Below are 24835 nucleotides of genomic sequence, written 5' to 3'. Positions count from 1 at the left end.
TTGCAATGGACACTACAACTGTCAGGAAGAAACACAGGCTTCCCTGCAATCCTGCACACTAACTGAACAGGAAAAAGGAGCAGGGTAAAATGAGGTAAACGCACAGAAATCCAGGTCAAGGTGGATGTGTGCCAGAAGGGGTCAAAGGCTTGGAAACTCCAGCCAATGGATAAGTGGCTGCCAAGTACAGTTTTTCATCTATGTGCCAGATAATGGACCTGTAATTAAATAGTAAGAGCTGAAAGTACAAGTTCAATACCATAATTTAAACCTGGCCATTTTGTCATGAACACCAGCCAAGTCCAATGTAAGCATTACTGGAACACAGCTTGGTTTTATGAGACTCCCACCAGGCTTCAAAGATCCCACAGGACTTCAATAAAAGCTCCGGTACCAGCCATGCAAGGAATATACAGGTATGCCGTCAAAGACATGAGGCACATATACCCTTGGCAAGACTGGGAGAGAAGGCATGCTCAGGAAAGGATGAGCACCACTCACTTATGATAATCACCAGATTTCAGGTCAAAGTAGCAGCAGCTAGCAGGGTGCATGTCCTGTCCAAGATCTACCTTATGGCCTTTTCACAGTTCCCACTAGAAGAGTTTTGCAGGACACCATCACCATCAAGCTGTCAGATGAGAGGCTGTAATGAACAAGAATCAGTAGGGTGGACAAACAGGCACCAGCCCTGGGCACCATCTGAGAGGGGGTAAAGGCTGGCTGCTGCTGCACAAGATACAAAGCCACTTGTTATGCCTCTGACAGGAATATAAGTTTATCCCTATAAATAGTGTGGAAGCCCTGTAAGTGGCTCTTCCTTCTTTCCAGTACAAAGCCACCCAAATCCTAAAGTTGCTAGACCAAGTGCATTTGTGTATGTAGTTACCAGACAGTTATTTGGACTCAAAGCTGTATCCCACTCAGATTTTTCTCTTTATAAATTTGATACATTAAGTCCAAGAAAGAGGCAAACACCCCAATATGTTCAACCAGATCAGTTGTCATCCCCGACTTAAAGCCAAGAGTATAAAGTACATTAGATGCTGAAGTCTACAAGCCCAACGTACATGCTTAAAATAAGTGCCAGGAAACCATATACTGTAATGGGGTGTGAAGAGTTTAAACCACCCCCGAGGGAGTTTGTTGCAGGGTTGGGGTTTTCCATGAGAGCTAAGTCCGGTGCCCTGATGTGCCCCTGGTAGGAAGGGTGTTTTCAGTATGGCCCGACTTATAGCATCAGAACTTGAAAGTTTGGGCAAAGTTATGAACAGCGATTTGTGACAAAATCTTCTCTGCTGGCTTTCGTCATCCAACAAAGCAAAGACCTTTACCTTCAATCCTCTCCTTCTCCATTTCACAGATATTCACTACCCACCCACCCCATTTGGAGCAGCTAAACTGAGCCTTTTTGATTTGTCCATGTAATGGTGGCAGAATAGAGAACACTCTAGGAAAAGCATTAGTTGTTTTCAGAGAAGAGTCAGTCAATAGGTACATTTTGAAAAGGCACTAAAACATGGTGGTGAAGGTGCCTTCTTGAATCCTACTCCAGACTCATGCTAAAGGGCTTGCCCCACGTGATGTAGCTGTAAATGGGTACCTGCCTGCCTAGCCACATCAGCTCCTTGTGTGCTGTTCATTATGCATTCTGGTGTCTCTTAAATGCACTAGTCTGATTTGCCATTAGGCTCAGGCAGAGCTCTGGCTTGGTTCTGACAGATCGATAGCTATCCTAGAGCTCACAGGTGTCACAATGTGCACACCATGGCCACCCAACAGAAACAGAACTTCCCTTCTGCTCCAGGAAGCACAAGTCTGTATGATTTATGCTACAAAAAGAAGGGAAGTAGGCTGTGTAGGGCCTATGGTACAGTCCAGCCTATTGGAGGCAGCACACCACGGTGCAAAAGATACTTTAGAGACAAGCCACTGTCCCACCAAAAAGCTTACAATCCACACCAGACAGCTACACTACAGTAAGGTACAGGGGCTGTTCCAAGCACTAGAGAGAACAAATAAAGGGGAGGAGCAGGTGATGAAAGGAGCTCAACAGATGGCAGGTTCAGCAACAGAGCAGTAGATGCGAGAAAGAGATGGAGACTCCATCTTTCAGAGGTGCAGATACCCGCAGCCAGCCCTGATTTCAGCATGCAGAAATCCTGAAGGTCAGGCCTGCAATCTGCAGCCAGTTGTAGGCCCTAAACTTGCACTGCCCTCTGCACGGACACTTCTGCAGGGGACAGGGGGAAGAGGATTAGGACTAGCTAGAGGTGGCTGTTGTGACAGAGCCATTTGACAGCTGCAGAAGAAAGCACCTGTGCTCAATGGCCGACACGCACTTACTCTCTCCCCGTTGTCTCAGGCCAGGTCTTTGGCTGTGTTCTACTTAGTTGTGGCTAGAGTCATAAGCAATGGATCCTTCCGAATCCTTCACGCATTTAAAATGCAACTTTATTTTTTGTTACCTTTAGGTGAACTGTATGCACTATAATCCATTTAATTGGATGTTTAACAGGCCATGATCCGTATAGGTTAATAGTCTCTAATACGTGGAGGGAGAAAGCTGTTGGACAATACAATCGGAGGAAGATTCCATTTTACAAGCTAAACACCTCTGATCCCTTTTATCCCAAGACATACCCATTCTGTGAACACAGGAAAGAAACTTTTATTTTATGTATATATTTCAAAAGAGACTCCACCCCAGCACATTTATACACGCTGTTACATCTTTTAGTGTAAACATCCTTCTAGATCTGGGAGCAGGTCTGTGCCAATAGATGCTTTTCCAGTTCAATGGCAAAAGAAAAACAAACACAAAAAAAGTTTGATCTGCAGTCTTTAAATACATATTTCCTTTCTCTTTCTTCAAATGAAATTTCAAAGAGATATCATTATGCAATTAGAAACACTTCGATTTTGATATTTTCAAAGCAAAGGCATTTCATTTTTGCAGGGCCTTTCTATTTTTAAGATTTTGAGCAGTTCTGCACTAATTTGCAAATAGTCTAATTGACCTGATTCTGCATTTTGAGAAATACAACATTTAACCCAGTAAAAAGGAACCCAACCATCTCAAAACACACAGCATATTTAACTAGGAACAGTACCAGTATTCTTACAGAAAGCAGTTCCTCTATTTGCTTACAACAGATCTAAAATTACATCTAAACATTTGCATAGCGCTGTTCAGGTTCAAAATGCTTAACAAATAACTATTCTTCAACTAAATTCTCAACATTGCTCTGTAACAGACATTATCACTCTTTTACAGGTGGTGAAACAAGAGCGAGAGAAAGCAAGAGCAAGTAGCTCGGGATGAAATATTCCTAACATCAAGAATTACACATCCTGTTCCCAGTCTCTTGGGAACTACCACCCGAACAAAATCCCATGAAAACCCAGAGGATTCTAAAGTAATTTGCCCAGGAAAATATATGTGTGATGACCACTCTGCACAAAAGAGTCCATTATTAGAAGATTCAACAACATGATCAGCAACTGATACCATGTGCTAAGCGTATGCAGTTGAGAAAGACAAGTTCACATTACACAAATCACACCATTAAATCTGCAAGAAGACTTTTTGAGAGCCATGCATCACACCCCCGTGCACGGGACCCTAGAAAGGTTCTCTGAATGAGTCCAGCGACAACCGTTCTCTCGGCTCAAACAGTCTCCTTCTTAGCTCCCAGCATTAAAGAGATACAGGTAATGCTATGGGTGTAAAAGTAATTTCCTCCCTGTCAAAGCAGGTTAACTTCTCATAAGACAGAGCCTACCTTCAGTGACTCCTCACAGACTAAAGGTACTTAGTGAACTTAATAACAGTGTGGTCAATTCTCATGATTCTTTAGTGTTTGTGTTAAAGTCTAGGCTTCGGGACTGTGAAAAACTTATATATTATATAAAAGAAAGCTGTGTGTGTGTGTGTGTAAGAAATAAAAAATAAGCTAAGTTTTTCACAGTCCTGATAACACCCAAAATACAGGCTCTACAGATCACCGATTCACTCTAGATCAGAGTAAGAAAGCCACCCTTTTATCAGCCAGCACTAGATGGAGAGATTTTGGAGAGCACCAAGACTCCCAGCTTACCCTTGCTGAAGTTTCTCCAAAGAGAGGTCTGTTGTCCAGTCCGCCGGTCCCGTAGGTCCTGGTCGTAAAGTCCTCCATTTTTATCTAAAGGTCAGTTTTGTCACTCGCTCAGAGAGAGATTATCTCAAAACCAAGTCATCCCTGTCTCAAGAGGCTTTAAGCCCATGGCACAGTATGTGCGAGCCAGTTATTTATGGAAAACGCATCTCCTAGCATCGGGCGCCGCACACAACTTGTGGCTCAGAGCCAGGCAGCCGAGCCTCCCCTCCAAGCCTTCGCTTTCTTCTTCATGATCAGAGGCTGCTGCTGCTGGAAAGAAACAGAAGTGAGATGAAGCAGAAGCTGCGGTCAGACCCCAGGACCCGGAGGCTCGTTCAGGCTGCTTTTATGTCTTCTAATGGAACTAATCAGGCCTGTAAATTACAGAGGACCACGGCAAAGCCCCCCCACAAAGGCTCTTTTCTCCGGCAGCCCAGCCCAGCCCAGCCCCGGCGCCCGCGGGGAGCTCCGGCCACCAGGACCCGCAGCACGGAGTCTTCTTGCAGCTCCACACAGCTGGCTTCGGAGGGGGGGATTTTAATAATAATAATAATAATAATAATAATAATAATAATAATCAGCAGCAGTAGCAGCAGAACTTGCTGTTAGGAGCAATTCCGGCATGGATCTGCGGCTCCCATCCGCCGCCTCGGCTCCCAAACTTTGGGTCGGGTCCCACTTGTTTCCTCCGGACTCAGACGAGGGCTCTGCCTCCCTCCCCCTCTTCCCAGGGATAACTCCTTGCTACCCGCAGATCTGCAGCAGCAGCTGCAGTGGCCCGAGCCGAGGAAGGAAGAGAGCCGGGCACTGAGCCCTCCCCCTCCGGCCCCCACCCATCCAGCTCAATGTAGCGCGGAGGGGGAAAGCCGCAGAGAAACCGCGGAGCAAAACAGCCCCGGGCGGCGCACAAACCCGCTGGTGCCCAAACCTCCCCGGCGCGCAGCCCGCGCCCGGCGATCGCCCCCGGGAGCACGTGCCCGGGGCCGCGGGAGGGAACGTTCGGAAGCGGAACGTTCGCGTAGCCAACGTTCCATCGCCGGGGCTTACCTCCGCCGCCGGGGAAACGACCACAGGTACCGGCTACCCCAGGCCCCGCCCCTCGCCCGCTTAATAGCCTCCCAGGCAGTGTCGCAAACCAGCCCTCCCTCGCCTTGGGCCCGGCCTCCGCCGTGAGCTCACCGCCAGCCGGATCCAATCAGGGCCCGGGAAGGACCTGCCCTTGCTGCAAATCTTTATTTCCACAGCTTGCAGCTTTCTAGCTGCGAGGGAAATAGTTCTTGGCACATCAGGGGTAACTTCGGATGGGGGCAGATGAATGATTTCTCTGAAGGAGGAAGGCGGGGTAGATCTGCACCTTCACAGACTTGCTACGTGAGCTGGAAAGAGGACACGCTTTCCTGAGCCCAGGTTCACTTTAAGAATGCCATTATTAGCAGTAGTGGTGTCTTGGTCACGGCTAAAAATGATAATGCAGGGATTTGATTTTGACAGTGCACTGCACTTTTCAAAACACATAGGAGAAGGCTGATCTAATCTGGCCTCTCCGCGCCAGCCGAGTGAGTGCAGTAAGTCTGAGGGTGAAAGGGACCAAAGATACCTGGGTTTTCTATTGGGTCACACCAGTTTTATGCCGCTGTGACTCCTTGGAAATCAGAGGAGTTATGCTGAACTAAAAGTGGTGCAATGGGGGGGGGGAAATCTAGGCCTAATTCTCTACCCATTTTTCTTGCTTTCTTCTTGTTATTATTATTGACATATTTTATAGTGGTCTAAGCACCAGCCCATAAGTCAAGAATTGTTTCCCTTGATGCTATGGTCTCTGGCACTCGGAGACAAGAAGCTTTACTCAAGATTAAAGCTAATTACTGCGCAGTAAGCATCACCATCTATATGTGCAGATGCTTACTGCGCAGTAATTTGCCCTAATCATGAGTACATCTGCTACCTGTAAATACAAGTAGCAAATTTATTTCCGATTACTTACTGCACAGTAGTGCATGTGAGGGTGTAAATGTGCTCCCGGTCAGCAGGGGGTGAGAGATTGCTTCCTGCCCCCAGGAGCTGCCTGCTGTCAGGGCAGGCTTCACCACCTGAGCCTGGGCAGGGACACTGTCCCTCTGCTCTGGCAGCAGGGAGCTCCCAGTCCCCATGATTGTGATTGCAATCAGGGAGATTCTTATTTCCCAGCCCCACCCTGCAGTTTTAGGGGTAGGAAGTACTTACCAGGGGAGCAGGGGCTAGGAGCTCCCTGCTGCCAGGGCAGAAGAACATTATCCTTGCCTGGGCTCTGGTGGTGGAGCTCACCCCAGCAGCAGGTAGTTCCCACCGGCAGGGAGCAATGTCTCAGCTCTTGCCAGGAGACTACTGTCTCCTGGCCCCATGCTCCCTGCCAACCCCTGGGCTAGCACCCAGGGGGAGCCTAGGGCCGGCAGGGGCAGGAACAGACTGCTGCCATGAGCAGCAAATCTGTTCCCGCTTCCCTGCATGTGTGCCCGGTGTGGGTTTACTCTAGAATAATTTGCTCTAGAGTAAAGCCATCCTGGAGCATTTGCACATGTAAACACACCCAGTAACTACCTAAACAGAGGAAGAATAAAACAGTTTTGTCACCAGGCCTACTACTCTGCACCTTGAGCCCACGCAGAGGCAGTGTTGCTAGTCACTGAGATCTTATCAAATATCTTACTATGTTTGATCTTGTTCCTCAGGTCCTATATCCTGGAGTCATGAGAGCTGCAGCTTTTGGTCATGTTTTAGAAGAAAGCTCCCACCTGTTAAGTGTGGGGAAGAGCCTGGAAATGTGAAATCTTAAAACCAGAAAGCAAATAACCCCCTTCCCTCCCAAATAGATAACTGTGTAATAGGTCATCAGTATAAGAAAAACGTGAGATGTGGGCGAGTCTGATTCATGATTGAAGGGAAGGGTTTTTTACAGACACTTGAACTAAGTCCTATTTCAATTCATGCACCCAAGCAGGACAGCTGCATATCTGCAGTTTTTGGCATACACAGCTTGGGAGTCAGCTCTGGCTTGCAAGTGCACACATGCCCACCAAGTATGCTCAGTAGGGCTGTACTCTATGGAGGCAGGTATGTGGCAATGTACACTTGAACAGATAGTTGTGTAAAGTCAGATTTCCAAAATTGTAGCCAGGCAAAATCCCATACTCATGAGTATTAGATGGTGGAGGAAGAGGCCCTTCCCTGGTTTAGCTCAGTAGACTAGTTCAGGGGTGTGAAACCTAAAGTCCGCAGACAGGATCTGGCCTGTGGAGCCCTAGGTTCCAGTCTATAGGTATTGGACCACCCCAGGCACCACACATGGCAGATTCTGGCCCTGGCTCAGCACATGGAGCTGCTCTGGCACAGGCTGCATGCAACACCTGTGCCAGACCAACCCTGAGCATTGGCTCTAGGGCTGTATCAGGCCTGCAAATCATCCTTGTGCACTAGAGCTAGCAGGCAAGGCTGGTCCAGTGTGGGCACCACATGCAGCATAGGCCCCACGTACCCCCATACACTATGTGCAGTGCAAACCCCAGACTGCAGCTGGCAGGTTCTCCATGTGGTGCGTGGGACAGGACTGAGCACGCATGCTGCATGTAGCACAGGGGGACAGCCTGGGGCACATGCTGCATGAACTGCTCTTGCCAGACCAGCCCTACATATTGGCTCTAATGTATAGGGCTAGTCTGTGGGTCTGATGCAGCCCAAAGACCAGTCCTGTGCCCCTCGGCCAGCCCACAGGGCTGAATGAGTTTGACACCCTTGGACTAGCGGTTAGGCAATTTGTTCATGAGGTAGATAACCCTAGTTCTAGGTACTTTCTCAAGCAGAAGGGGGTTGAAGCTGCATCCCATCCAAGAGAAGGTGAGGAAGAAGAGAACAAGGCAGAGGGTGGGTGGCTCAGTGAGATGAGTTGTAGCCTGGGTCTTTGCTCCCAATGCAGCAGAGACTTTTTCACTATTCTCCCCTGATTCTAACCATTGAATATTACGGTCTCTCACAACATTCTCGCAAGCAAGCTAAGGAAGTATGGGTTAGATGAATGGATTATAAGGTGGATAGAAAACTGGCTGGATTGTCAAGCTCAAAGGGTAGTAATCAATGGCTCGATGTCTAGTTGGCAGCTGGTATCAAGTGTAGTGTCCCAGGGGTTGGTCCTGGGACCATTTTTGTTTAATATGTTCATCAACGACCTGGAAGATGAGATGGAGTGCACTCCCAGCAACTTTGCAGATGACATAAAGCTGGGGTAAGTTGTAGATACACTGGAGGGTAGGGCTATGACTCAGAGAGTCATAAATTCATAAAAGTCACCTCAACAAATTGGAGGACTGGAACACAAGAAATCTCATGAGGTTCAGCAAGGACAAGTGCAAAGTCCTGCACTTGAGATACAACAATCCCATGCACCGGGACAGTCTGGGGGCTGACTGGATGGGCAGCAGCTCTGCAGAAAAGGACCTGTGGGTTACAGTGGAATATAAGACAAATATATGCCAACAGTGTACCCTTGCTGCTAAGAAGGCTAATGGCATCCTGGGCTGCATTTGTAGGAGCATTGCCAACAGATTGAGGGAAGTAATTATTCCCCTTGATTTGGCACTGGTGAGGCCATATCTGGAGTACAGGAAACCCTCACTATTCGCAGGTTCGGCATTCACAGTTTCAAATATTCGTGAATGCCGAACCCACTTCTTAAATACACTTAAAGGAGTTGCCGGGAGCTCTGCGCTTCCTGCCACCAGGCTCCTGCTGCCAGCACTGCAGTCCTGCCGCTGCCGCCAGGCTCCCACTGTCACCAACACAGCCGTGCCCACCCACCCCACCACCCATCGGGGGCACTGAGTTCATGAACGCAGACGGCCTTATTCAGCGATTTCACCATTCACAGGGGATGTGAGAATGTATCCCCCACGAATGGCAAGGATCACCTGTACTGTGTCCAGTTTTGGGCCCCCTGTTACAGAAAGGATGTAGACAAATTGGAGAGAGTCCAGTGGAGGGCAACAGAAATGGTTAGGGGTCCTGGGGCACATGGCTTATGAGGACAGGCTGAGGGAACTAGGCTTACTTAGTCTAGAGAAGACTGAGAGGGGATATAATAGCAGCCTTCAACTACTTGAAGGGGAGCTCCAAAGAGGATGGAGCTATGCTGTTCTCAGTGGTGGTGGGTACCAGAACAAGGAGCAATGGTCTCAAGTTGCATCAAGGGAAGTTTAGGTTAGATAATAGGAAAAACTCTCACTAGGAGGGTGCTAAAGCACTAGAATAGGTTACCTAGAGAGGTTGTGGAATCTCTGTCCTTGGAGGTTTTAAAGACCCAACTACAAAAAGCCTTGGCTAGGGTTGGACTAGATCAGGGGTTCTCAATCCCTGGGCCATGGCAGGTCGGCTGCCAGTCCACAGCACAGTCGGCTGCCAGACCAGAATTGGCCACAAACCGGCAAACTGCAGTCCCCCAGAGTCGGGTGGAGAGACTGCGGCTCCTTCTGCAGGGTCTGCAGCAGCGCAGGGTTTTGCCCACACCCCTTCCTGCAGGGTGGGGGGTATCCTTACCTGTCTTTTGGCTGGAAATTCTGGCTGCGGTTGGCTGTGACTGCTGGGCTGCGGTTTGCAGGGCTGCAGCCACTTCTGGGCCACAGTTTGGTGGGCCACGGCATAAAAACTTTGACAACCCTGGACTAGATGATCTCCTGAGGTCCTTTCCACTCCTAATTTTCTATGATTATGTGAATATTAAATGCAAGGAACAGTGGCTCAGCTTCAAGAGGAGTGAAGAGCAATCTAGATCAGGCATGTCACACATACAGCGTATAGGCCAGATCCATCTTGCAGAGCCCTGTCATCTGGTCCACAGTGCTGCACGTGGACCTCAGACTGGACCCACATGCCATATGCATGCAGCATGTGCGGCTGAGGCTGGGGTGCACAATGCATGTGTCATGCAAGGCCGGTCTGTGGGCCTGATGTGGCCCATAGACCAGCTCTGTGTCACTCATCTGGCCTGCAAACTGGCCCCATGCCACTCATCCATCTCTTAGTCCTGATGAGTTTGACACCCCTGGTTTAGATAATGCCTCTCTTGTAGTCAGTTGTTAGAGCACTGTGCTGGGAGGTCAGAGAGAGGCAGCTGGGTGAGTATGGCTTAGAACAAGGTTCCCTACCGCATGGGCAAGTGCACTGTCCCAAAACACAGAAGCGCAGTGCCCTGTCCCATTATGCTAAAACACAAGAGCGCAGCCCCTCCTCTGTTTTGCTTCTGGCAGGTACAGGCATGGGGCAAAATAGAATCCTGACGTGTGTCTAAATGCCAAAACCTACAGCCCTGTGGCTGCATATATCAGAAGTCAGGGCTGCAGGTAGGCAAACAAGCCCCCAGCTGGCCCTGATTGCCTGCATGGGACTAACTGCTGGCCACCTGAGTGCCTCCAGTGGGTCCCAGTTAAAAGTGCTTGGTTGTGGCTGCTATATCTAAGCAGCAGCCCTTGCAGTGCTCTCTGGGTTCCCAGAAAGATGGGCTTCCCTTCTGTCTAGCCCCAGTCCAGCTCTTGCTTCCTGGTCCTGATTCCTGATACCTAGGCTCTGAGTGTCATAGTCTGGTTCATGAGTTTTGGGTCTCTGTTCCCTAAATCTAGCTCCTGCTGGAACCTGTGTCTTGCCTAGCTCCTGCCTGCACCACCATCTCACCCAAGTGTCTGGACTCTCATGCTAATGCCCTAAACCCCAACACCCTCATGTCCAGGTGATGCCTGTGCCTGCCATTTAGGCATGTAAAATGTGATAAGATTTAGCCTCTAAGGTTGGCTTTACTGAAAATGAGTGCACAGGGGATATAAAATGCTACTGGCAGGTATGTAAAATGCATCTTACTTTAATAGGTGAGGAGGAAATATTGCCAAGGTGGAAATTAGTGGCAGATTAGGATTAAATAGAGTTCAGATCTATCAAATATCAGGGCTTCAGGGACAGACCTCTCTTCTTTTTCTTAATCAACTGTTGTTTCTCCCTGCTCCCAACCATTGTTCTTCCTCTACAGTCTTGGCTTGCTAAAACCCCTTGGGGATTTTTTTGCCCTGTAGGGTGAATTCTGTTGAACAGTACTGGATTCCTGTAACAATAAAACACTTCCTCCCTGTTGTCCAGAAATAATTTTAAAGGGCCAGAGACACAGGTGAACTATCCCAAAGAATGGACCACAAGTGTGGGTGTACCACTGTCCCACTCCAGAAGCCCAGGACTCTGTCTTCATCTATTCCAAGCCAGAGGGTTTATGAGCTCTCGAGACTTCCCAGAGAATTTATGAGCTCTTAGACAGCCCATCTGTACAGAGTTAGAGAAATAAGTCATTTTTTGCACAGTGTTACCATCCTCTCATGTTTATAAGGGGAAGGCTGCCAAGTTGGTACAATTGAATTCCTTTTTCTTAATCACTTCCTTTGACTCGGTACAAGAGTTTTGTACTCAGGGCCAGGAAGTCTTGCAGTATATTTGATCAGTATTTTCTATTAGCCACTTCTAACCAGTGTGTTTGAACAGCAAAGCACAGTCATTTGAAAGATGAAAGAGACTGAATTCGAGTGAGGTCCCGAAAAGATCAAGCTGACTTTGTTCTGATTCAAAACGTAGTGAGAAAAATCATTAACTTGGTACTCTGTTCCTTAACCTCTCAAGCATTTATGCACGCTGACCATTGTTCAGGAAAGCGGTGTTTCTGAAATGAGGTAAACACTCTTCATGATATTTGAAGCCATTCATAAAACCTTTGCCTACAGAGGGGCACGACTTGGTGACAGATTAGAAGTGGAAGGTGGAAAAGGGCTCTCGTTAAATCACTTGTGTAAATATTGTACTGTTAGCTTTTACTCAGCGCTTGATAAAATTTATGAAGGGGTTTTTTGGCTGTTTGGATTTCATTAAATATGAGCTGGAGGTATTTCATTTGATTAATATCATGAAGGGGCAGATTCTTGGCCCTGTTACAACAGTTTTGTACCTCTCCCGAAGTGCAAGATAGCCATGAACCTGGTGGATCCTACACTCTGACAGTCCCCAGGACAGGATTTTCTTGTTCTTCCATACCAGCAATCTCTAGCTCAGGAATACCACTGGCAACCTTGATGCTGCGTCAAACCATGCTATGGACCAGTTTGGTCTTCGGGTCTCAGAGAAGGAATAAAGACATCCCTGTCCTCAGTCTTGCTTTTGCACTGAGTTCAATTCAACCAGACCAAAGAACCCAGGTAGTCAATGTGACCCCATCTGACAGATCAACACATGACGTAGCTCTCCTCCTACCACAAAACAAAATACACTACAATTTTATGCTTGGGAGTGGTGTTCAAAAGCCAGGACATAGAATAACCATGCATCTTTGTTCTCCATGGAGCATCTCAGAGTACTTCCTAAAAGGCTGTTGTTGAAAACACTTTCGGATTCCACTGGTTGCTTTCTTGGCATCTGTTTCTGCCACTGTGCCTTGTCTGAAATTCCCATTGGAGTCAATGGCCATGTCCACATGAGCAGGAATATACAGTTTGCGGTGCTTCAAAACCTTTTGAAGTGCTGCAGAATGCACATGAAGCCATTTGCAGGAATCATTCTGAGTTACAGTGATCCCCGGGACCAAACAGAAGTTCACTGTTGGTTCCAGGGAGAAGGAAATCTAGCTGGTGAGTGGCAGCCACCTAGCAACATATTTCTTCTGGCAACAGCCCTGCCTCTCTCCCATCCTGTCCCTGTTTCAGAATGGGAGGGGGAAAGAAAGAGGAGGGAACTCATTCTATAGGTACCCAGCCATCTCTGGATGGTGGTGAATTGGAGCCCCCCCACACACACACTTCAGGGGGGTCTCCAATTCACCCACCCCACCCACCCTCCAGCGGGGGCTGAAAAACCCCCATACCTAACTCCCTCTGCTCCCTTTCCCCCCTCCCATTCTGAAAACAGCTTGGAGGCTGAGAGACAGTGCAGACAGACGTTACAGAAGACTATGTGTTTTGACATGTTTTCGTGTGAACCCTCATTTTCACCGGATCACCCATTGTTGAAGCTGTCTGCAGCTGTGCACTTGTGTTTGATCAAGTATAAACTGCTTTCTGTGGCCAAATCAGGTGAAAATTGTCACTTCTGTCTGCACTCATAGTGTCCCAGTGTCCTCATGATACACAACAAGGGAAGGAAGAAATGGCCAAAAAAACCCAACCACCCAGTCTGGAAGAGATATAATGATGCCTTTGTTATTTCAAAATCTGGAAAAAGGCAGGGTAAAGGTACACCTCATAGACTAGCTAAATTAGAGATGCATAAGCTTTTGTAAGCAACAGCTTACTTCATCAGCAAAGTCTGTAGAGTTTGAAATCACTCTGCTTCCAGTATGGAATGAGAGATGTTATAAGAGTGCTCTGTTCTGTATATATGTAAATAGTTAACATGTACAGTGCCAGTAGACACCATTCAAAAATATGTAGCAAATAGCCAATCCAACTAGTGTGGTTAAGGCATGCTAGAGTCTACAGACAACAGCATAATGTGAGAAATGTGGTTGCCTTTGACTTCCCAGCCTGAATCACTGGTAGCCATTTCCTCATTTAGGCTGATAGGGGACATCTCAAACTCCCCTCGAGCTGTAGAAAGACAGTTAACCACACTGCCACCACACCACAGTGCTGAGTTTTATATGGCTAATAAAACTTTGTATCTTGTGTTCAGCCAGTAACTTCCTTTGTGCTGCTCTGTGCATCACCTGTTAACAGCTCGGAGCCAAGGTGTTGCTTTGTACTTATCTGCACTTATCATCTAAACCTTCTTCGCGTCACACGTTCTCCTGAACTTTCACTAGCTCCTCCTAGGTAGAAGGCTTTTGAGTCTGCGTGCCTAGAGTAAACGAGAACTATGAACCTGTTTCAGGCTGATTAGAAGTTAAAAGAAAACACATTACTCTGCTAGACTGTGAGCCTGTGTTTTATCTCATCTAAGGCATTTAGGGAGAGACAGTTAACATATTACCCAGATAGTAAGGTCTTCCCCTGACAACAATTCCTGAGAAAGTGCCTTACTGTTGCTACTTAAAAAGAATGGAGAGTTTTTGGAAGGTAGCCCAGGCATCTTCCGTTTGAAAATTTAGGACCTAATAATGATAGGAAACAAAAGACCTGGGTTCTGATGATTCTGGGGCTGGGACGCTTAGTATGAAGCACAAGCAATGTCTCTGACTTCTCCAAACATTGTCGCTGTGAAGTTTTAGGAAATGGGATCCTGAGCAAGCAGTCCTCTCAGGGGCCAAGGCCTGACCCCACTGAGGTCAGTAGGAGCTGGGCCATATATTCCAATGAGAACATGTAAAATGATGCAGTAACACTGGGGTGAGAGGCTATGCTACACAGCTTAGAGGTGCCTAGGCAGGGTGGTGTGCTCTGTTCTCTTACACCTGCACAGCCCCCAGGATAACTGAAACAGCCCTGAGGGTATAGTTATATCCCAGCAGCTTCCCAGGGCTATTGTTTGGCTGCAAATCCTGCCCAATATATGTTTTTCTACTTGTGAGCCCCACCTCCAGCACAGCCCCTACATCAGAATGTAGGGAACCCTGGAAGGCAGCCTTTTAGCTGGGTGCCTGTTTCTGGGAAATCTTCCCTTAAGTGTATGCAGGGATTTGGGAGATTTTCTACACTTCCCTCACCCTTTTATGAGGGATAAGAACATCTGAGAGAGTTGAAAAGACAGGGCTTAAGCAAGGATGCAGCAAAATATTGGTTAGTAGATGTAGCCCTTTAAGGGAGTAAATGTGAAAAAGAAAGACATTAGAAACTGATGCAGTGGTAGAAGATGCTGGTCCTGGGGAAATGGTTTGATGTTACAGCTCCGTTCTTAAACAGCATGGACCAAAGGTCAGCAACTTAGAGCCCATGGAGTGGATCTTGTCTGCCAAGAGCCTGGATCTGGCCTGGTCCATGAAGGTCTGTTCTAGCCCACAAGGGAGAAGGGAGGGAGGATCAGAGATGTGCAGAGGCACATGTACCAGCCCCTTAAAGAGTCCACGTTCTCAAGCCATCTGCTGCTGCCCCAGCCCTCTCTGCCCTGTGCCACGGACTGGTCTTTCATGTCTCCCTGCAGCTCAGCTCACCCTCACCACTAAATTAATCATTCTCCACTGGCATTGGTGGTGCTTGGTAAGTGGAGGCAGCATTGGAGGGTGTGGGAAACCAGCCCTCATCAGGGAAGGTAGGGCAGGGAGAGGTGTTCCACAACAGTGGCCAGGTTGTAAGTGCCAGCTTGCCATCTTAAAAGGTTGCCCCTGACCTAGACTCCTTCCATTCTAACTTTCTGCTTTTCTCTCTACACTGCCTGATTATACATCCACTTTTTTTTAACCAAGTGGCATTTTCATTTCACAGGCAGAAGCTCTAATTTGATGCTTGAAGATCTGACTGAGCAGTTAATATACCAGACTCAAGAGATCTATCTGGTTTACCAGTTGACTCTGTAAGCAGCATGCCTGATTTAATGACATAGCTGGTTCAATAATCTGTGTCTATTCCAACAAGTGCTGTTGCTCATTCAGTGAATGATGGTTCCATAGCTGATCCCTATTTTTCAGTAACATGCATATTTGGATCTTTACATGAAATATGTGCTTTGGTACATGCTTTGCTCTTTCTCTGTTGCATGACGATAGTGCATTTGCCATGTAGCAGAACTATTTAAGTGTGAGCTGTGTACATTTTACCAGCGGTCTCTTTCACAAGTTAGTTTATTGGTTTCAATGAGTACTGTAGCCACATTCATTTGGACATCTGAGACAAACAGTTGCTTTTAGTAGTATTCCACAGGGAAGGAAAGAAGAAGTTGTTAGATAAGAAGGGTTCGAAAGTGTCTTTAAAAGGTCATTTATTTCAGTTTTCCTTAGAATACTAGAGCTAGTGGACATAATAGTTCATACACATGCAAACACACAAAGCATGATTTATCATGCATTCAGGGACAATAATTTCTGTTGCAAGATGGGAACTCATCTGTTGGAAAGGACAGATGAGGAGAAAGACTAATCAGTCAACGGATGGCTAGGAGTTACTCACATGATGTAGGCCTGAAAAGGGCAAATATAATCCTAGGATATAAAAGGTACTCCAGGAGAGACAGGGCAGTAATAACTGTCATTGAACAAGGCACTGGTGAGACTTCATCTGGAATACAATTCTAGTTACCCATGTTTAAGAAAATGTCATGCACTAAGGAACAGGTGCAGAAAAGGGCTATTAGGCTGATTAGAAGAATAGAGGCCCTATCCTATGAAAGGAGGCTAGAAAAGGAGGCTGGATTGTCTAGCCTAGCAAAACGAAGACTAAGAGGAGATATGATTGCTGCCTATAAATGCATTACTCCTAAGACTGCTAGTCATCACAGGAAGGAGGTTCTGGAACAGCTTTCCTAGAAGAGTAGCGGGCCAGAAAAATTAACCATTTTAAGATGGAAGGGATTATGTGACATGGATTCTTGTGATAGCAGAGAACTGTATTTGATGACCCAGTAGGCCCCTTCTGGTACCATATATTTCTATTAGTATAACTGCAACCAGCAGAGTGTTATATGTAGCAGAATATGAAATTATATCCATTGCACTTTAAGTTTAATGCAGCTACGTTGGACCCAATCCTGCAATTGAATCTCTGTAAAATTACCAAAAGCTCAGCACATGGGTACATCTACACAGATCTGAGTGCAGGTTTGGGCCTTTGTTTTCAGAATATTTATGCTTGATCACCTTCATTTTTGCACAGTCCAAACAGCATACACTGCAGTGTTTCCAGGTGTCTGGAAGGTCACTCTTCCCCCAACAGAAATTTGGAAACCCTTTCCAGCCCCACTCTGTGTTTTTACATGCCTCTGCTGTAATATATCCATCTCTTACCTGTCCAGAGCTAGCACTTCACAATGGCATGCCTCAAACTGCTGTAAATCTTTGCAATGTATTTTTCCTTTCTTATTTGCATGGCTGAGCAGTGATGTAGGTAACAATGTTGACATTCAGAGTTCCATAAGAGGCACCTGAAACAAATGAGGCAGTTTACACAATAGCACAGTTGTTTTAGATGTTTCCTGGAACCTCAGGTAGCCATCCCTGTGTCAAGAGGGACCTACTGAACTCAGGGCGGCTACCCCCCCGATTTCACGGGAAGAACGTGGGGCCTGGCAGCCATTTCACAGGTGGAACACAGTGCCACCCTACCCCCCGATTGGCCAAGGGGCTCAAGTAGCCCTGCCCCTCACCACTGATAGGCTGCAAGCCACATGACAGACAGCCCTCGCAGCCAATCAGCAGTGAAGGGCAGGGCTGGCAGCCATCTTGCTGTCAGCCCTTTAAGTAGGCAGACCTCCCTGCTCCCCTTCCTCACCCCAGCAGGCTGCTACAGCACCCTGAAGACTGCTGGCTCCCTCTGGGGATCCAGCATTTTATTTTCGGTATGTTTTTTTTTCTCCTGCGGATTTCATGGGCATTGCTCAATTTTGCATGATACGAATATTTCCTTGTCTGTGCTGAATACACCCCACCCAGAACTGCATTAAGTTTTTTGCATAGATGCATCATAACACTGACTTACGATCATCCTGAAATCCCCTTGTGCACCTAGGTCCCTCTTTTGCTCACTTACACCCACCCTAGGAGCCTTCTACCTGAAAGCTAAAGTTCCGATTAGTTCTTAAGTATGTGCATAATTTAGCAGTTGACACCATTCAACTTCACACCATTTCTAATGGTCTACTCCAGAGGTTCTCAACCTTTTTCCTACCAGAACCCATTTTCAAAGATCCATGGCCTGCCCCGACCCACACCCCACTGGCCCTGCCGGTGCTCTGCCACCTTGGCCCATGCTGGTGCCCCTCACTCCCAACCTGCAGCTCCCTGCCCCCCTCCAGCCCTGCTGAAGGGGCCCCCAGCTGCCCATGTCCCACTTGGGCCACAGTGCAGTGGCTGCGGCGGCTCTGGCTCATGCGGGCAGCAGCAGAGCGAGTCCAGCCACAGCACAGGCTGGAGGGAGGAGGAAGAAAGGCTTGTGGCACCCCCACTGCCCTGAGCTGGGGCTGCCGCACCGTGCCAGGCAGCCTGGTCATGGCCCCCCCACCCCTCAAGCAGCATCTCTTGGCTCCTGGCCAAGCAGCTCTCCCCTGCCCCCTTCCCCCGCTGGGAAGGGAAGGTGCCTTCCCACTGCCCCTCTGCCCTCCTGCAGCTCACAACCCGCTGAAATATTCTTGCAACCCACTTTTGGGTTGCAACCCATGGGTTGAGAAATGCTGCTCTACTCCACAAGGTCTAATTTTCCTGTATAATAATGTGCTCCTTTACTGTATTGGCAGAACCTGCCCTTCTCCCTCCACCCCCGCCAGAAAAGTGTCATGCACAAATTTCCTAAGTACAGCTATAGTTTTATATAATGAAAATGGTAGACAGGATAAATTAAAAGACCAATCCCTGAGGAACTCCACTAGCAACAGGTCTCTGGTACAATAACTTGCCTTCCAGCCTAACTTGTTGTAGTATCCCTTTAAACCAACTCCTTATCTACCTTATATTCAGAGCATTGATCTCCATCCTCACCACTTCGGCTAATTCTCATTGGGTTTGGTTTCAAAAGCTTTGCTTGAATCACAATAGATAATGTCCACTGTGTTGCCTTAGTGTAAATCAGTTATCCTGTCATACAAGATTAGATTGGTCTGACACAATGTTTCTTAGATAAAACTATGTTGTGTTTTATCCCATTTTCTGTTTACTTCCATATCCTTTATTATTCTTTCCTTTGATATCTGTCCTTAGATCTTGCATAATATTGGAGTCACCTATAACTGCCAAGGTGACACTTTTTTCCATTAAAAATAGGCAATACAATTGCCTAATCATAAAAGTCCAATCATAGACTGTAAACTCTTGAGTTGACAGATTCATTAAAAATCCTTGTTGAAGGGATTTCTAATTCACATGTCAATTCTTTCAGAGTTCTGGGGTGGAGATTACCTGGATCCTCTGATTTTCTGACAATAAGCAGTGTATGTCTGGCTTCTACCTCAGATATGATTATTTCCATAACCATGTTCTCATTCCTGTTTTGTACCCCTACCATTGTTTTCAGTTAATTCTTCACTGTTATTGAAGACTGAAGCAAAGCATTTATTCAGTATTTAAGCCATACCCCATTACAGAGTATAGATTTTGCTGGGGTTTTTTAATTGTCCTCGTAAAGCTCGTAATTGTCCTCAGTTAAGCTTTTAGCGGTTCTCACTGTGGTGTAAGCAGTGAAGTGGTTCTTGGTTTTATTCACTGTGCTCTATCCATCCTCCATCAATAGGATAAAATGAAATGGAGCTTTGGTGTTATTTCCAATGAAAATACTTTCACCTGTAAATTGTAAAGAGCTTTGGTATCCCTAGAGAAGTGCACTACTGTAGATCCATCAGATAGGACAGTCTCTCCTGCCTAATATTTTATTTATTCTTAAGTCCACCATGTGGTTTCTTCTGTACTCAGCCTGTGCCATTTCATTTGCCTACAGATTTAGTTCAGCTCATATATTAGCTTTTTTAGAACATGTATAACTGTAATTGATGCAGCTGTCTCAATTGTTCCTAAGCTAGCTGTCTGAATCTAAAGGTGGAGGTCAGCATCTTATCTATCTAGCCAGCCTCTCCTCATTAATGTGCTCTGGCACAGCTCACTGCTGCTCCAAAAATCCCTTCAAGGTTCTAATGCACTGGATAATCTAATGCTTCACTTCATGTGATAGCCTTTTGTTAACACTTTTCCTGCTCCAATGTCTGTCATGTTGTCAGCTCCAGCAACAGCTGCACCTCTTTCATTCCCCTCCCCAAAGTATTTTCACCTTTTTGACACAGCCATGAGTGATGGAGAGCTTAGTAATCAGTTTTGCCCCATTAATTCTGCTTCTAGCCCACAGCTTTATGCCCTTTCTTTGGCATAAAGAATCATGCCTTTGTTTGGCATGGTTCTTTTTAATGGCATGAGGCTTTCACTGGATCTTTCTAACAAAAGAAAAGTGGCCAACATTCCTGGCGAATGCTGGGGTTACTTTCTCCTTTGGTTTTGAGCTTAAATGCAACCTCATTAACAAAGGTGCCTGTTAATAAATAGTTCCTGAAGATGAAGCTTTTATAACAAAGGCCCAAATCATCTCTCTAGTGATGACGCACTCTGGAGGAGACATACATGAAGATTTCCTCACTAAGGTCACATAAGGATAGAAGATTTTTCTCCTATGGAAGACACCACTAGGCTGGTCCTCAAACCTGACAAGAGTCCTGAAGATCACAGCTCCCTGGACAACACAAATCAAGAACTCCCTCACTGCAGCTGCCCACGGGATCCCAAGTAAAGGTACACTCATTATCTAATTAAATTGTACGGGGCTGGAAGTAGGATGGTGGGCATTTCCCACACTCACTGCTGTCATGCTTACCCCTTCCTTGGCCCATCCAGTTCTCAGTCCTTCCATCAGCACCTGGTTCGCACTAGGCAGTGTTGCTGCAGTCATTAAGCCTCCTTTCTGGTAGATAGGGATGCTCCACGTGTACCTACAAATCCAGATTTAGGGGGAACAGGCTACTCCTGGGGCTGGTTTTGTATGTGATTTTAAAAACAATCATGTCTTCTTAAAATTACAGCCATGTTTCTTCTTGGTATCTGCCATCAGAGACAGGGAGTGGCTCAAACTGTCACCAGAGAGTGAAATAACTAAAAATGAAAGGAGAAGCTACATAAATATTTCAAGCATGCTCTATTTTAACCACTCTTACTTCCCTCACCCCATAGGAAATTACCTCGAGTCCCACCCAGATATGAAATAGATCTGAAAAATATAAGCAAGAATTTGTGCAAAGTTAAATACATGTAATGTGAAAAATGCCAGCTGAAGAGCATACATGGAAGGCTAGATCATCACATGATACAAACCAGCACTGCTCAGATGATAGTAATCTCAGTTGATGTTCTGGCCTATTTCAATTGCATTTAAGTTGGTATTGTAACAATCCGTGTCTTCCTATGTACAGGTTGCAAGGGCATCAGCAAGGAATTAGCCTGAGAAATGTAGCACTAAAACCACAGCCTTTTATCTTTTAAACTAAAAGTTACTGCTTAGGTATATGTAGGAAGCTGTTATAGTTGATAGAGCCAGCCACTAAAGGGAGACAAACATACATCAAGTCACTGTATTGAAGAATGTTAACATAATTCTCCTCCGGTGGTTTAGATCATCTGGATTCCTTGGAGCAGTGTTCAGATAAGCAATTTTCTTTTTCCCAATTTATGTATTTGTGATTGTACTCAGATCAGATGGAAGATTAAATAAAGAATGACACCAAAGTATTCAGAATGACAGACACATTTTAACAAAAGAAGTGTTATACTGGTTCAGACCATAGGTTCCTCTAGCCCAGGAACCTGTATCTAATAGTGGCAGAGTGGATGCTATGGGAAAAAGTATGTGAGCAGGATGAGTGAATTGTAGGCCTCCTTGGGCAAAAGGGAAACTGATCCATCCCCTGTCCATCTCCCCTAAAGTTTCCAGCACTCGGAGATCCCAAAGGTTCGAATGTTAAGGTTGCAACCCTATCATGTTTAATACCCACTGATGGACCTGGCCTGTAGGAATTTATCCATCCTATTTGGAAACTGGTTATTTGAATTGTTCACTATAGTTGTGTCTCTCTGTGAGAAGGTGCTGTTGATCATATTCACTTCTCCGGTGCCAAGGTCTAATTTCCAACCTCTCCTCCAGTCTTGCCAGTCACAACTTGTAACTATAGAAAAAGGGAGAGTAAATATTATGCAGAGGCCAGTGGAATGCCTTTAACCCAGAGTGGTTGTTTTGCAGGGCTCCTCCTTCCCTACATGGTGTCCCTTTCCTCTCAAGGCATCAATGGCCTATCTCAGTCTGTAATTTATTTACCAATTTGTTTCCCACTTTTAGATCTTTTAATCCAGTTTCTAATGCTCCTTCAGTCCTTAATGAAATCCACTTTAATCAACACTTTCATCTAACAAAATGACTACAAAATTAATCAATTGATCAATTATTTGGATCTTGTCATCCATGGAGGGCCACAATTCACTCTTCCATCAATTCGGTTCAACTACACCATCAGCCTGCTTAGAGTATCCATTACCTCACACCTTCTCCTGAGAAATCAGGGCAACTTGACAAGGTCCCTTAATCTACTGAGTATCATCTCCCAAAGTTCAGCACCCAGTCAATTAATACTCAAAGATCCACTAATTCATGAATTCATAGAGATAAGCAGCATGATCTGAGGGAAATCAATTACTAACCAGTCTGTCAATTTATGAATGCACTTGGAAAGGAACAGGATCCAGTATCAAAAGTTCATTAAATTCATGAACTTTGACAGAAAGGCAACCACTCAGATGCCCTCTGCTCCAGGTCTGGAAGTAGCCAGTCCTGGCCACTCTTCAGTTAAGATACTTAATAATAAACAAAGACAGAAGAAAAATAGTGTGGCTCACCATGCATGCCAATGCACCGCTCCACGCAGCATCTCTGCCTCCAGTCCTCTCAGTGCTACCTGGCTACTCCAGGTTTGTCTCTGCACCTTTTGCAATGCACCTTGGCTTCATGCTTCCTCGAGGCTCTTCTCCATATCTCCAAATGGATCTTTGCAGCCCTCTCCTACTTGGAGCTGCAGGTTCCCCTCTTCGGGGGCCTGAGAACACAGGCCTACATTTTCTTTTTCCCAGAAGCTCTCTGGCCTAAGAGTCCCTTTGTGGGAGCACGTGACTCCAGGGACTCTGTGTCAAGATTCTCCACCCAGTGTTTCTCCTCAATGACCCCGGCTCAGCCTCCTTGCCCCAACCCCCACCTGCCACATCCAGCCTGAGAATTAACCTGCATGAATGAACTCTCTGCAAGTGAAACAGGTAAGTGTCAATGTAGCAGGGCCCCGGCCAAGCCCCATACTCACCAGGATGATGACTGATGATGTGGTCCTCAGGCAGTGGATCCCTGGCCAGGCTTGTGGAGAAGCAGTGTGCCTACAAGCCAACAGTGTGCTCTGCTCTTCTGCTGGACAGGCAGCCAGCAAGCTGCAGACTTCCCTTAGCCTCCGCACCCAGGCTGGGGTGAGAGCCAGAACCCTGGCTCCAAGTGGACATGGGCCACAGCTCAGGAAGAGGGCAGGCGGCTGGTGCAGGAAGCACCACCTAGGACTCAGAAGCAACAGATGCAGGGCCTGATGAGCTCCTGTGGGGCTCTCAACACTTGTCAGCAGCAGTGGGACACATGGGAGCAAGCAGGGGGCCAGGTTGGCCCAGACCAAACCAGAATTCCTCACATAAGGTGGCACCAACCCCAGGAAAGGGGGAACACCAACATAGGCAAAGGCCTATGCTGCGTTCCTCCACCAGAGCTGAAGACCTGAAGTAGTGGACCAGGATCACCCTGGCTCTCTGAATGGAATCCTGACTGCCGCTGCAGAGGTCTGGTACCTTTCTGTTCACCACGGGAGGTCAGGTACCTTTAGGGGCTGCACCAGGGTTTGTGATACCCCTGGCCCCACATTACGTAAAGGGGTTGTTCCAGGACAGGCTAGCCCATTCAGATTGTGCCCTTATAAAGGACAAGCCCTAAGAAGCCCCGACTGCCTGGAGAAAGGCGGTCAAGATACCCTGCTGAGCTGAGGAAGAGCCTGAACAAGGCATGGACATGGTTATTTAAGTTATATTAGTTTATTCATTTCTTTATGCAGGCCGGACACTACTGACCGCAGAACTGCAGCAAAGCAGCTGAGATGTGCTAACCCCAGGCGATGTGGTTTCCTTCTGTTGAAGACTCTTCTACCTGAACGAGGCCAGACACCCAGTACAGCTAGGCATCTATTCCAAGCACTGACGAGAACACCCAAATAGAAAGAGGTGGGGTGGAGGGGAAGTGGAGCCGTACAGAAGACTCTTGGATGTTGTGACCCACACTGGTCTGAGCCAACCCTCTCTAATCAGATACCACTGCCTGATACCTTTTTCAGTTACACCAAGTCATGGCAGGTGAAGATATGAAAATAGGAGAATGAGACACCCACTAAGCATATGGCACGTGGGCCCCACCTTAGTATGGCCGCTTGGCCTGGGTCCATCTACAGTTGGACTGTCCCGTTACATTCTCCTTCAGGTTTTCAGTTTAGCTTGATGAGGTTTTCCTTCTTGATGGAATCTTTCTTTTTTACTTTAATTGTATTTCGAAGACCTTCCTTTTTCTCCTCTTCACCGCCTAGAAAACTTAATTGGAAAAGCCAAAGGCACGGACATAAAAAGATCTAAGCACGGGGGACTTCAGTTTTGTTGTCACTATAAAAATATCTTCCTAAAGACCAGTTAACTACCCACCACCGCAAAATTCCCTTGTTAGTCTATGATAAGCCTGTAATTAATTTAGTAATATCCAGCAAGCAGTTGACCATAACCAGCAGCATAAAAATCATCTCAACCTGTCCCTTCAATCTGGTAGAAGAATTTTAACTAGGAGTTGCCTATTGGCCTCTTTTAAAACATCCAAATGGGATTTGGAAAAGATTGTGTAACTGAAATGAATCATTTCCATACTTAAATTCCATTAGCAAACTGACCTGATGATAAATTTGGAGATAAAAGTTAAACTTTTAATATCATCTGT

At 46.5% G+C, this 24835-nt stretch overlaps 1 protein-coding gene across 4 annotated transcripts in view; it reads right to left on the bottom strand.

Annotated features, from left to right (window-relative positions):
* TMEM243 (transmembrane protein 243) overlaps positions 1-24806 on the bottom strand; it is a 48973-nt gene extending 24167 nt beyond the window's left edge. Inside the window, exons 1-3 of one of the 4 annotated variants that reach the window (XM_019487537.2) lie at positions 20612-24806; positions 17053-17189; positions 4101-4409 (exon numbers count right to left, since the gene is read on the bottom strand). In XM_019487537.2, coding sequence (XP_019343082.1) covers positions 4101-4178 — 78 coding nt within the window. In that variant the 5' untranslated portion in view covers positions 4179-4409; positions 17053-17189; positions 20612-24806. Of the gene's footprint in view, positions 1-4100; positions 4410-5051; positions 5156-5186; positions 6016-17052; positions 17190-20611 lie in introns of those variants that run through there. The other 3 variants (XM_019487538.2, XM_006273763.4, XM_059725806.1) reach the window with 3 other exon arrangements.
* Between the last annotated feature and the right edge of the window lie 29 nt (positions 24807-24835).

The sequence above is a fragment of the Alligator mississippiensis genome, chromosome 4 (assembly GCF_030867095.1).
Source record: "Alligator mississippiensis isolate rAllMis1 chromosome 4, rAllMis1, whole genome shotgun sequence".
In the NCBI taxonomy this organism is placed as follows: domain Eukaryota; kingdom Metazoa; phylum Chordata; order Crocodylia; family Alligatoridae; genus Alligator; species Alligator mississippiensis.
Note: the sequence above shows the minus strand (reverse complement) of the source record. Positions and strands in the feature narration are given on the sequence as shown.